The sequence below is a fragment of the Leptonychotes weddellii genome, chromosome 3, assembly GCF_054177405.1.
Source record: "Leptonychotes weddellii isolate Sample4059 chromosome 3, ASM5417740v2, whole genome shotgun sequence".
Taxonomy (NCBI): domain Eukaryota; kingdom Metazoa; phylum Chordata; class Mammalia; order Carnivora; family Phocidae; genus Leptonychotes; species Leptonychotes weddellii.
Window position 1 is genome coordinate 66,889,070 of NC_138371.1, and position 13,433 is coordinate 66,902,502.

At 39.0% G+C, this 13,433-nt stretch overlaps 1 protein-coding gene across 5 annotated transcripts in view; it reads left to right on the forward strand.

Moving 5' to 3' along the window:
* The window catches only part of ACVR1 (activin A receptor type 1), a 125,243-nt gene that overhangs the window by 57,542 nt on the left and 54,268 nt on the right, over nt 1-13,433 (forward strand). For all 5 annotated transcript variants that reach the window (XM_081814379.1, XM_081814383.1, XM_081814381.1 and 2 more), the window contains one exon: nt 9,659-9,732. In XM_081814379.1, coding sequence (XP_081670505.1) covers nt 9,666-9,732 — 67 coding nt within the window. In that variant the 5' untranslated portion in view covers nt 9,659-9,665. The remainder of the gene's footprint in view (nt 1-9,658; nt 9,733-13,433) is intronic.

The window sequence follows — 13,433 nt, forward strand, 5'->3', positions numbered from 1 at the left end:
TATCACCCAGTCACCCCATCCCTCCCACCCCACCCCCCACTCCAACAACACTCAGTTTGTTTCCTGCAATTAAGAATTCCTCATATCAATGAGATCATATGATACATGTCTTTCTCTGTTTGTAGTACAGTTTTTTAAAATTAATTTTATAAACCGTGAAAAGACAAGGACATATGGAAGGAGAAGAAGGTAATAAGGGTTCGATGGGGTGGGGGAGGGGTGGATATGAGTAAAGAACTGGTGATTCCATTCTCTGCCTGGTTCAGGCTCAGCTCAGTGGCCTTGAAGCTAAGGAATTAGGTGCCATCTTGAGTGAGAAGAGGGAGCTGAGATGTGAGGCTCTGTGGGAAACTAAGATTTAAGGGATGAGTGGCAGAAGAGGAAAACTCCATCCAAGGAAACTGAGAAGGTTCAAACCATAAAAGTAAAGATCCAGAGAGTGGAACCTCTGAATCCCAACCAGGGAGGAACCCAGGGGCAGAAGGGGGTCATCAGCACCGCCATGCTGCAGAATGGGCAAGTGAGCCCACCCTCAGCATTCTCAGAACCACCTGAATTGCTGTGGGTTTGGGGGTTCCTAGGCCCCATCTTAGGTCAATCGAATAAACATCTCTGGAGTTGAAGCTTGAAGTTGAGCTTTTTTGAGGAAGCTCCCTTATAGATCCAAAGAGCTATTTTGGTGATGGACTGGATAGAGGAGAGGGAGGATGTGGAAGGAGCTGTGTAGATTTCTCTTTCTAGAAAGTTCTCTATGAAGGATGAAGAGGGTAGATGTGGGAGGACTAGGGGCTGAGGCCGGTGGTAGTTGTTGAAATAGCTGTCGCTTATAGTAATACAAGAGAGGTTTGCCTGTAAATATGGAGAACATGAATGGTTTCCCGGCAAGATGACTGAGTAGTCAGGCTAAGTGTGAGTGCCCCCCCCCTCCCCCCCACCGGAGAGATGATTTTTTTGGCAAGAACTTGATTTTGATAGTTCAGGGAAAGCTTAGAAATCATCATCCTGGATTAGATATTCATTTTATTTGTTATTATTTTGAATTACATATTAAAAGAGGAGAGGCTCCCATGTCTTTTCAGTGCCTTTGCTTCTCAAGTTTCGAGGGGTCTCCGGGCCCATCCCTGAGGAACAAGGAAGGAAGGGGGTCTGCGGGGCTGACTAGGCACTTTTTTCTCTTATTCAGTGCTCCCTTGGCCCCTCTTCACATTGTCTGTTTTCCTTTTCTTGGTTTCCTTTCCGTCATGTTCAGGTGGCACCCATCTCATGTACCTAGAGCCTCGAACAAATGTTGCCTGGTGTGGGGTGGTAGTTTTCCGTGATTTGCTTTGGGACCATTGGAGGGATTCCTACATTTCATGATTTCATAATCAGTCTTCGAAGGTTGTGGAGAGAGGACAGAGGCGAGAATCCTGTTCCTCCTGTTTTCCTCTGCCTTAGGGTCTTTGTTTTGTTTTTAATAACAGATTGGGTTCCTCATTCCTGCCCTATAGGCTTTCCACCTCAGAGTACTTGGGCATCAGCCATTTCCTAGATTTCGCTTCTCTCTCCCCACATAGTAGAGCGCATTTATTTTTACTTTTAACTTGCCATTAATTTCTTACTTAGGCCAGTGAGTGTTTGGGTTGGGTGGGTGATTTTTCAGTTACATTGGTTTTCTGGTCTCTTTCTAGCCGGTATGCAGAATCTTTCCCAGCCCCATCTCCCCTTCTCCTTGTTTTCTGTTGTGGTTACTTCAGTGCTAACCCGTTCAACTTGTACACTGACCCTGTGTACACGGTTCATTTTCTTTCTCATGATTGTATTTATACTTTTGATGGATATATTTAAATGAACAGCTGTGCATTTGTTGAGTCATACCACAATTATCTGATTCTGCTTTAGCTGCTCGACTGGCAAAAGCATATTTCAAGCTAAGTTGTGCGAGAATTCCATTAATCACATGCTAGTCCAGGGAGGGGAGAAGAGAAAGACCGACCACTAAGAAAAGTCTTTTGAAAGATTGTTAATTCGTTATTCCATTATTTTAGAATAGATTGAGTTAGTTGCTCTTTGAGGTGTCACCTGAAGAAACTGTTTATAAAATTAATTTTAAAAAACTGTAGTACAGATATTTCAAATTATAGAAATGATTAGATGTAAATAACTATAAAGGTTTAATGATATCAGCCTTGTACGCAAAATTCCCTGGGGTCATTGATGTGTAGATAAAGTTAGTATCTGGTGCTGGTCTATTTTAAATAAAGGGGTTTTTTAAAAGTGTTCCTTTCTGTGAAGACCAGTATTCTTGATTGACATTTCTTGAATTCATTGGCAAAGTATTTTGTTTTAACCCTCCTGGACAGATAACATATGATACAGAAGATGTTACAACTTTCTTTTTGTTCAAATATATTAATTGCTAATTGTAACTCTGATTGAGTCTTTGACTTCCACCAGCCAGATCTGTTTTTCTCTTGACACTTCCTTGAGGTTCTTTCTGAAGGTTATTAATAGGCATGGAAGCATGGCTTTTCAAATAGCATCAATAACTGTTAAAAGACTGGGGTGGGAGGAGAAGATAATATGTCAATTTCTGACTTGTAGAAGATGTATTTTCAAGCTACAGAAGCTGTCTCAGAGGTCACTAGGGATGGCTCTGGGCAGATCAGCTGGTGTCTGCAACTAGAGATCCATGCAGTCCTTTCCAAATGGGATATCGTCCACCAGGGAGTTGTCTGGTATAGCCGGAGTCTGCCAGCCGTCTTTTGGTTTGGCTGCTTCTCTTGGATGACACCCTTGAAAACTGAAATCCAAGTTACAAATGATATCTTTTAATTTATCTCAAATACCTGGTTGCTACTATATTAAATTGATGATGAGGAGCACTCCCCTCCCCACCGTCATTTCCTTGCCAGCCTGTATACAATTCCTTAAACCTTACCTCCCTCTTCCCACCTAAACCCAAGTGTAGCATAGACTAAGAAGTTAAAGTTAATGTGTTTTAATTTATATGGAGTGTCTGGTATGTGCCAGGCATGGTGATGTAGCCATGAGCTAGGTAGAATTTTTGCTCTCATGCTACTTATATTTTGATGTGTGGGGAAGGAGGAGTGGGAGAGGGGGAAACATAATAAAAATCAATGAACTAATAAATCAGCAACAGATTTCACAGTGTTAAGTGCTATCAAGAAGATATGGCAGGGTAATATAATGTAGGGGTGGGGGTGGGAAGGTCTGAGGCAGGAATGGGCTTGAGCGTGTAGGTAGCGTGGATGAGAAGGAAGGCTTTGGTCAAGCTAGTGTATAAAGTTGTTTTTTTTTTTTTAAATACCTCCACAGAAATATGCTCTGGTGTCTCCCATTTAAAAAAAAAAAGAGGAGAGAGAGATACCTCCCTGATGCTGACATTTTTTATTTCACCCCCTCCCCACCTCACCCGCCTTTAAATTATTATAGGTTAACCGTATTAGTCTTAGAATTGGGACAGTTGTGTCAGATGGTAGGTGCCTGAAACACCATTTGTCTGGTAATTGGAGGGGTAGAAAGGTCTGCACTATTAGGTGAAAGGGGAAACTTCAGGCATAGTTAGAAATGAGAAGACGGGGCCGAGGCAGCACCTGACTGAGGACTTAGGGAGGAAGTGGGATTTTAGGTGGACTCCATAGTTATGGAATAAATTCCACGAGTTATGGGGGTGGGGAATAACAGGGTCCTTCCTACCACTAGGTAAAAAAAAAAAAAAAAAAATGAATTTATGAGTGAATTTTATGAAAAAATATTTGTGAACCAGAGGGAGAAGCATGAGCCCTGAGCTGCCTAGGAGAATATACCAAAACAGCTGGGAGATGATGGCGTCCTATGAGTTGAGACAAAGCAGGAGAGCCACAGCTATTTGATACAGAGGGAATGAAGTGGAAAATGAGGGACAGTTTCCATCTAGTCAAGCGTGTCGAAATAAAATCTCGTCTTTCGATACCGGTAAGGCATGCAGTGGGTGATCACAACATCAGAATCTCAGAAGATTTGCTCAGTCATCATCTGTAGATCAGGTAGGGGTGCGGCAAAGTCAGTTTTGTCCTGTATACAACAATTAAAATAAATGTACTGGGGATTCTCTGGTTCCTACATGCGAGCCTAATTTAAACCTTTCATTTGTTTTCATTCAATTAAGCCTCATCTCCCCCCCACCCCCACCCCTTGCAGATTATATTGTTCTTTTCCCCTCCTTTCCGAGCCTTATCTTGGGTCCATCTGTCACAGCTGGAATGTTTGTAGTGTAACTCTTTCAGTCAAAACCCTTTCTTTCCCGAAATAATCTGTAATTATTTCCTCTAACTACAGGATGAACTGATCCAGGGTTTCAGTTCTATAGGACTTGTCCAAGAAGCTATTTGTATTCATCTATCGCAGAAGATCAAATTACATGCTAATATTCTGAAAGTAACACCCCACCAGAAACCTTCCAGCGGCAGTGAAGTCTGTATAAAACCAAGCCCTGGCAACTTACACATTGCCAGTTCAGACACAGCGTGGTGTTTAAAAATATTTCACAGGTCATTTGTGAACTGGAGAAAAGACCCTGACTTATATGGTATGATGGCTTTGGTTTAGCCTTTTTTTTTTTTTTTTTTTCAGCTGTAACTGACAGCTCATGTCTCTTTTCACCCCTTCCACAGGCCCAGGTAGTTTGGTGCAAGCTGCCCTTGGGTTATCTCTGCCTGTTGAGCATAGAAGAGACAGAATTGTTGGTACATAATGGACGATTTTTGTCCTGCTTGGAGGTGGTTGTCTTAAGTATATCTTCCCTCAAAGTTTTATGTCTAGAATTTGTCTTACTAGATCTAACTTTGTCCCAGATGTGCCTGACTGACACTAATTTCTGTTTTTATTTCGAGATGTGAGCTACAAGACCGGAGAGTGGGATGGGGGGGGGATGTGGGGGGATGGGAAGTAGAAACCACTTGATGAATAATACCAGAGTGGCTTGGTTTTCCTTTCACATCAAGATCTTTTTTTCAGGGATCGGGGAGATAATCTGAGGTTGCAGAGCATATGAAATTAATTTTGAGGTTAGAGAGATGGGATGAGGGCATGATTGAAAGGTGGCCAAATAACCATGAGTAAAAGATTATTTTCTAAGAGGAAAATCAAGATGGTTAAAGCACAGAATGCGTCGAAGCTTGGATAAAACGTTAAGGGTGACAAAAGCAGGTTGCTAAACTGTGGCTGGCTGGTTCAACGAAGGTTGTGAGTGGTGGTTGAGTAAGACCTGAACTCAGGTCAGATGGTCTTGAGCTTCACCTTGTGTCCTTGAGCAGCAAGTTACTTCTACCCACCCATTTTCTTATGTGTAAAATGGGATTAATGCGAGTATTATTTTAGAGTGTTTTGGGGAGAGATTGAATGAGATACCGCATATGATCTCTAAGCACAGTGTCTGGCTGGTTAGTATGTGCCGCTACTGTTGGATGATAATGATGTAATGTTGACAGATAACTAAGAGAAAACGGAATTACTCTTAATCCTTTTCCTTCCTTTGCCTTTACCTTTTATATTAAAGAGAATATATTTGTTTTCCTTATGGAAGGAATAGCATAGACCATATAGAGATATAAAGAAGAAAACTGTGGAAAAGTAGTGACAACCCAAGTCATTTAAAATTGGGAGGGGCAGCTGTACAATCTGGTCTTTTTTTTTTTTTTAAGATTTATTTATTTATTTTAGAGAGTGTGCATGAGCAGGGGGAGTGGCAGAGGGAGAGAGAGAGAGAGAATCCTCAAACAGACTCCCCACTGAGCATGAAGCCCATTGCAGGGCTCGATCTTAGGGCCCCGAGATCATGACCTGAGATGAAATCAAGAGCTGGATGCCCAACCGACTGAGCCACCCAGGTGCTTCCAACCTGGTCTTTTAAGATTCTTTCTAACTTGGAGATTATTAGAAGTTGAATTGAGGAGAGAAAATCCCTATTGAATAAGTACTCAGTAAATCATGTGTTGAACAAATGGACAAACCAAATGAGTTTAGGCTGTCTAGACAACATTTTGTAGACTTTTCTGATGGTGAAGAATCTTAATTCATCTTACAACTTTTCCTTTATCCCCAACATTATAGATAACAAGTTATCTGTTCTTAAGTCTAGGTTTTAGAAATATCCTTTATTCTAATAGTGGATTATTGACTAAATTGTTTAATATGAGTTCCAAAAATTGAATATAGAAGTGTATTATACTTTTGATTATTCTGTGACCAATATCAAAATGTTTTCTGATTTTTTTGGGGGGGGTAATGTATTGCAATATATCTATGGTTTTTATCCAGCTATAAAATTGTGATGAGCAAAAGAAGTGCCAAACTTGGTCTCAAGCCCACACATGTTAGAAGCTGAGCTAAACAGTAGCTCTTTAACTGGAAATCAGTCTAGTCTATAAGTGGAGTTTAAAAAGTACCGTGGGATTTGGAAAGCAGTTCTGTTCTGCCCTGGTGATATACCTTTTTGTAGTAGACTATCATGGGACTGTTCTATCTCCCAAGAGAGTAGTCCTGAGACATTGTAAGAGATGGTGCTGATTTAAAGAGGGTGCCTTAGTTAAGATGGGAAGTCCCTAACCCTTTTTCTGAATAGCTATTTTCTTTGTGTCTGAAGGAAAGACAGATCAATTACTAGAGATGGAAGGCCTTATCCAAGAACAGAAAGGAGATGGTATAACTAGAGGCAAGAATTTATACTCTGAATCCTTTAAGTAATAGATGTAATCTCCAGTAACCTATGATTTTTCAGTTAGGCATTTTGACCTTAGAACATTGCATAAGGATTTTGGTTCAACCTAAAGTAGATGAACAGTTGAGAACCTTTTTATCATAGGTTTATGTCTCATTTAAGAAGTATTTAGTTGTGTACATAAAGTATTATTCCTGCATTAAAAAAAATGTCTAATGCCTTCTTCCTTGACCATTAGACTTGCTGACTTCTTTGATGTTAGAGAAGTTGAGATTTCTAAACCTGTAGAACAGTAACATTTTTGTCATGTATCAGGTAAATGTGCATCCTAAACTATCAGGTGCCATCTGGTTATCTGGTATGGCATGGTAGGAGGAATGATCAATTAAAGGGTAAGGCAGTGGTTTTCAAAATGTCCAGAATCCCGTGGACTCTCCATGACTTTCTCAGCAGTTCCACGAGGTCCTTATATATATCTGTGTGAGGCTGTATTTTCTATACGTACTTTAACCAGTGCAACATGGCGTGACAGACTTAGTGCAGAATCATGCATGAGAATCCAGTGGCTTTCTACTAAGCTAAACATATAGAGATTTACAAAAATGGGAAATAATGCCACTTTTCTTACTACCTTTTTTTGTAGAAAATAATTTTTTTTTAATTTATAAAACACGGGGTAGTGTGTTTATTGTTGTTTTAAAACAAACGCAATATTAAAAAAGTTCTCCAGTTTTAATTTCTAGTAGAGGAAATATTGATAGATATGGCTCACATTGACAAGCTGCTTAGAGTCCTCAATACTTTTTAAGACTATACAGTTATTCTGAGACCAAAAAGTGTGAAAACCACTGGAGTAAGGCATCCCTGAACTATTGATTTTTTTGCTACTCCCTTTTCCCACTACCAGTCCCTCTTTTTTTGCCAACTTATATCTGAAACTTCTTAGCCAAAAATACTTGAGAGCAGGATAGTTGAAAATTTACCTTTAAAAACAGTATTTTCTTTTTAGCGTATTTTAAAATTGGGAATAGATCCTTAGGGCTTCAAATTGGGACTTTAGCATGCTGATTTTTTTAAAATTAAAATATGACCAAGAGGGGCTCCTGAGTGGCTCAGTTGTTAAGCGTCTGCCTTAGCTCGGTTCGTGATCCCAGGGTCCTAGGATCTAGCCCCATGTCGGGCTACCTGCTCAGCAGGGAGTCTGCTTCTCCCTCTCCCACTCCTCCTGCTTGTGTTCCCTCTCTTGCTGTCTGTCAAATAAATAAATAAAATCTTAGAAAAAAAATATGACCAGGAGTTTTATTCCAGAACATTCTCCTTTCTACATTCTTTTTCCCCTTTCCTTCTGGAGGTACCATTTTTAATAGCTGAATTAACTGGTCTGCTTCTCCCTTTCCCTCTGCCCCTCCCCCCACTTGTGCTCTCTTATTCTCTCTCTCTCTCTCAAATAAATAAATAAAATCTTAAAAAAAAAGAAAAACCAAAAATGATAAAGATACAACAAACACAGTCCTTACTATCATGGACCTTAGAAGATCTGTGGTGGTAATCAAATAATCATCCAAACGATTATATAATTAAAAATCAAATTAAGTGTCAGTTATAAAGAAACATGGTTAAATAAGACCGCTAACAAAGTAACTTGAGATTTTCTGGAGGGTAGAAGAGCTTCCCCAGGAAGGTTATATCTATATAGGAAGCAAAAAGATGAGTAGAAGGTACCGGAAAAAGGATGATAGTGTGTGAGTGTACATGCATGTTTGTGTGTGTTGGGGTACGTAGCACCCTGTGCTGGAGGGTACCATTTAAGGAAAAAGGCACAGCTTCTCAGCTTCCACAGAAGTCCTGTGGCTAGGGGAAGCATGGTGTCCCGCGGATTGATGACTAGTCAAAGGTTTAATTTGTAAAAATTATTTCTTGTAATAAAGAATTTGTATAACCAAACTCGTCATATTCCCAAAATTTTGCAGGAATTATTTAAATGGAAACGTTCTTTGTTGTAGTCCTTTGACTTAGAAAAATTGAGCTTTTGCTAATGTAGTTTCAGGGCAGTATCAACCTTAAATTTATATCAGGTAACTATGTTCTCTCATTTGTATAGTTTGATATACTACAAACTTACATGATTTCTTGCTGTCTTGGTTGTATGTATCCTTTGTTAAATTTGAGGTTTGTGTAAGAATGCATTGCTTTGCCATAGATGAGGGATAAGTTGTAGGTATTTATTTATTTTTTTGTTTAAGGATTTTATTTGTTTTATTTGACAGAGAGAGACACAGCGAGAGAGGGAACACAAGCAGGGGGAGTGGGAGAGGGAGAAGCAGGCTTCCTGCTGAGCAGGGAGCCCGACACAACTCGATCCCAGGACTCCCGGGATCATAACCTGAGCCGAAGGCAGACGCTCAGTGACTGAGCCGCCAGGCACCCCTGGTTTTTTGTTGTTGTTGTTGGTCCCCTTTTGGGCTGTGTGATAATGCTCCACTTTTAATTTCTTTTAAAGGAGAAGTAAGGTTCAAACACAGTAATTTGTCTTGAATTATTCAGTCACTTAATCTTTAACATCATGTTACAACAGTTTATTCATGCCTCTCAGTTTTTAAATTTAGTGCCAATTTTGCATTTCATAGGCTAAGATAAAATTCGAACTTAAAATTCTCCGAGAATGCTTAGTCTTATAGCTGAGAATTTTTCATGTCCCTATTGAGTTCTCTGTAAGAGGGTAGTCACCTTAGAGTGGCCACTAGTAGGAAGTAAATCTGATTAACTCCTTAAGATGATTTGTTTAGATCTGTGTAAAGGGTATATGTTTAAATTTAGCAAGAAATAAGGCGACATATGTGAGGGGGATTTGTAAGAAAGGCCTTGAATGGCAGTTTGAAGATAGTATGCTTAATTTAATTTGTCATCCTACAGTTAAAATTTTTTGTTTTACTTTTATCTCTTATTTTTCCTCCACAGTTGTACAATGGTAGATGGAGTGATGATTCTTCCTGTGCTGATGATGATTGCTTTCCCTTCCCCTAGTATGGAAGGTAAGTGGCTCACTGGGTATTGTTTGGCTCTCTGTAAACCAGTTTATTCTTAATACTATCATACTTAATACTCCTCCGTTCTCCCCCTTTATCAAGACTTTATTTTTTTAAAGTTATGTTTTCGGTTCACAGCAAAATTGAGAGGAAGGTATAGAGAGTTCTCATACCCCTAGCCCCCACACATGCAGAACCTCCTCCATTGCCAACATCCCCCACCAAAGTGGTACATTTGTTATGATTGATGGACCTACACTGACACATCATTATCACCCAAGTCCATAGTTTGCATCTCTTGGTGTTATGCATTCTGTCGGTTTGGACAGATGTATAGTGACATGTATCCACCATTATAGTATCATACAGAGTATCTCATTGTCCTAAACATCCTCTGTGCTCCACCTGTTTATCCCTTCCCTCCACCCTCCTTGAAACTAGCAACCACTGATCTTTTTGCTGCCTCCATAGTTTTGTGTTTCCTAGAAAGATATAGTTGGAATCATGCATTATGTAGTCTTTTTGGATTGGCTGCTTTCATTTATTAATAGGCACTCAAGGTTTCTCCGTGTCTTTTCATGGGTCGATGGCTCATTTCTTTTAGCAAAAAAAATAGAAATATTTTAAATATTTTTAATATTTTTAAAAATATTTTTAATTATGGATGTACCATAATTTATCTATTGACCTGAAGGGACATACCGGATGCTTCCAGGTTTTGGCAATTATGAATAAAGTTGCTGTAAACATCCATGCGCAGGTTGTGTGTGGACATGTTTTCAGCTCCTTTGGGTAAACAGTAAGGCTTGTGATTACTGGGTTTTATGGTAGAGTATGTTTAGTTTTTTAAGAAACCTCCATTGTCTTCCAAAGTGGCTGTACCATTTGCATTTCCACCAACAATGAATTAGAGTTCCTGTTGCTCCACATCCTCACCAGCATGTGCTGTTGTCAGTGTTCTGGGTGTTGGCCACTCTCATAGGTGTGTAGTGGTGTCTCCTTGTTGTTTTATTTTGCATTTTCCTGATGACATCTGATGCGGAACATCTTTTCATATGCTTATTTGCCATCTGTATATCTTCTTTGGTGAGGTGTGTCTGTTAAGATCTTTGGCCGATTTTTTAATCAGGTTGTTGCATTTGCTTATTTTTAAGTTTTAAGAGTTCTTTGTATATTTTGAAGAACAGTCCTTTATCACATGAGTCTTTTGCACATACTTTCTCCCGTTCTGTGACTTGCCTTTTCATTCTCTTTTGTTGTCTTTCACAGAGCAGAAGTTTTTAATTTTAATAAAGTCCAGCTTATTAATTATTTCTTTCATGAATTGTGCCTCTAAAAAGTTATTGCTGTCCCCAAGGTCATCTGGGTTTTCTCCTATGCTATCTAATATTATATGACATAATATTATGTAATGGGCTTTACATTAAATTTCTAGTGGACAGTGATGTTGTAACCAATTTAGGTATCCACAGTCTAGATTCTGCTCTACGCAGTATTGTTAAAAACATTTCAATAATGCTGCAGGCTTTTCATGCCAAGAAGATATAAAATAAGGATCCTATGCGGTAAGTTTAAAAGAATTGGAGGTGTTTAAACCAGAGGAGGGGTTGAGTCCTAAGTTGTAGGAATTAATAAGAATTTAATCGTTGGAAAAAATTGATGGGTTAATATTTCTCACTTGGGGGCTATTTTCCTCCCCAAGGAATACTTGACAATATCTGGAGACATAACAGGCAAGTTTCCAGGATTTTTTCTCCGCTATGTAATTGCTAAACACTATGATAACTAGAAAAAAAAAAATCTACAGAATGTGGTGGAATAAAGTCCCTCCAAATTTCCTTCCCTTCCCTAGGTATAGTATCAGTTCTCTGTGGTATGAAGCAGTTCCTTTTGGTTTCATTTGATATCATGGGTGGAACTGTGGTTGTGAGCATGACTGAAAAGAAAGAGTGGAAGACCAATTGAGGTGGAAATATGGTATGAATAGAGATGGAGAAGTCGAGAAAGAATGGAGAAGAGAGAAGGGGAAAAGGGCATTTATGAATCAGTATTAGCAACTGTGCCATTGGTTGTTTTTTCCTGCTTTTAGCTCTTAAGCTGCCCAAAGAATCCAGCAAATGACCCTCTAATGTCACAGCGAAGATAGGTAATGAAACAAGTCCGTCTGGCTGAAGTGGAAATGGATTGCCACTAAAGTTTTGCTATTTAATATACCACCACCACTAGGATGTTTACAAGGAAGGAAAAGGACACATCATCCTTTAGTTGCAATAGCTTTTTTTTTCTCTTCAACCAGAATATCCAGTGAGTGCTACAGCCTAGAGTGCTCTAATCATAATAACAGTTGCCTTAGTCCTGTCTTCCCTCCATGACTCAACTCCTTGTTAACTGTCAACAGCATATTCTATGAAAAGACTCTTTGTTTTTGTATATTTACTAGGAATTAAAAAAACACACTGAGAACCCCTAATTGTAATGCACTCTAATATATTCAACATTAGTCATAAAGAGGTAAATAATAGGGTAGTTAACTAAAATCTTTATACTAGCCCCATACATTGTCTAGTGCAGACCTTTAGACCAAGTTTAAAAGGAAAAGACCCATGTTTGATGTTTGCAGAATAGCTGTGGCACCTTATTGATTGTGCTTCAGTGAAGCTAGATGGCATTACTGGGGCATAAATAAGAAAGCTATAGAGATTTAGTTCTAATATATTTTGTTGGGTAGTGTACTCTTTTTAGCTCACTGGGGAAAAAAGAAGAAAAAACAAGCAAAACTTCTTCCCCTTTGTCTCCCACATTATTCCCAAGTGTCTTCTTAAATATTGATTAGAAATAGTGTTAACACTTCAAATAATAGGTCCCAAACATTGATTAGTGTTAACACTTCAAATAATAGGTCCCAAACATTGATTTTGATAGGGTTTGGTTAGTATGAGTGTGCTTTAGAACATCTCTCAAGTTGTATGGAATCCTAAATACTCCAGGGGAAAAAAGACCAAATAAGTTTGGAAAATATTGCTTACTGTAAGTACCTCTGATGATTATAGGTAATATTTATTGAGTGGCTAATATGTGCCAAATGTTGAGCTGTTTTTTATGTGTTATTTCCCATAATCCTCATGATTACGCTCATGAGATAGGTTTTTGGGGGATGTGCCTTTGAATTGTTTAAAACTCTTGCTTAAGGCTACACAGCCAACAAAAGGTGTAATGTACTTTAAGGAATGGTGTTCAAGAGTTTCAGTCATTATCAGTCTTCTTCAGAATTTGACTTTTTTTTTTTTTTTTGGTCCCTTAAATTGGCTACATCCACATTCACATTGTATCTGGTGCATGCTAGAATCCAGCTCAGTCCAGTGTGTTTGAGAGCTGAGATGAGAGCTTGTAATAGCAAATGATCAGGCTCCTTTACCTGGGTTTGTGTTTTTTATTTCTCATCTCTCATACCAATATTCATTTCTCATGTTCATTATACATACAACTCTAGCTGCAGGAAGAGTTTTATTTGCTCTTACCGAGAAGAGCACTTGAGTCCTAATTATCCATATATCCTTCCTTTCCCTTCCCATTAATAAAACTAATCATGCTCTAATACTACGATTATGCCACTGGGGAAAAGTCCATTTTTGTTCCAGAACCTCCATGTTTGGCTTTCCCTTTATCCCAGAGAGCATTTGCAGGTGACATCCATGACACAAATACTT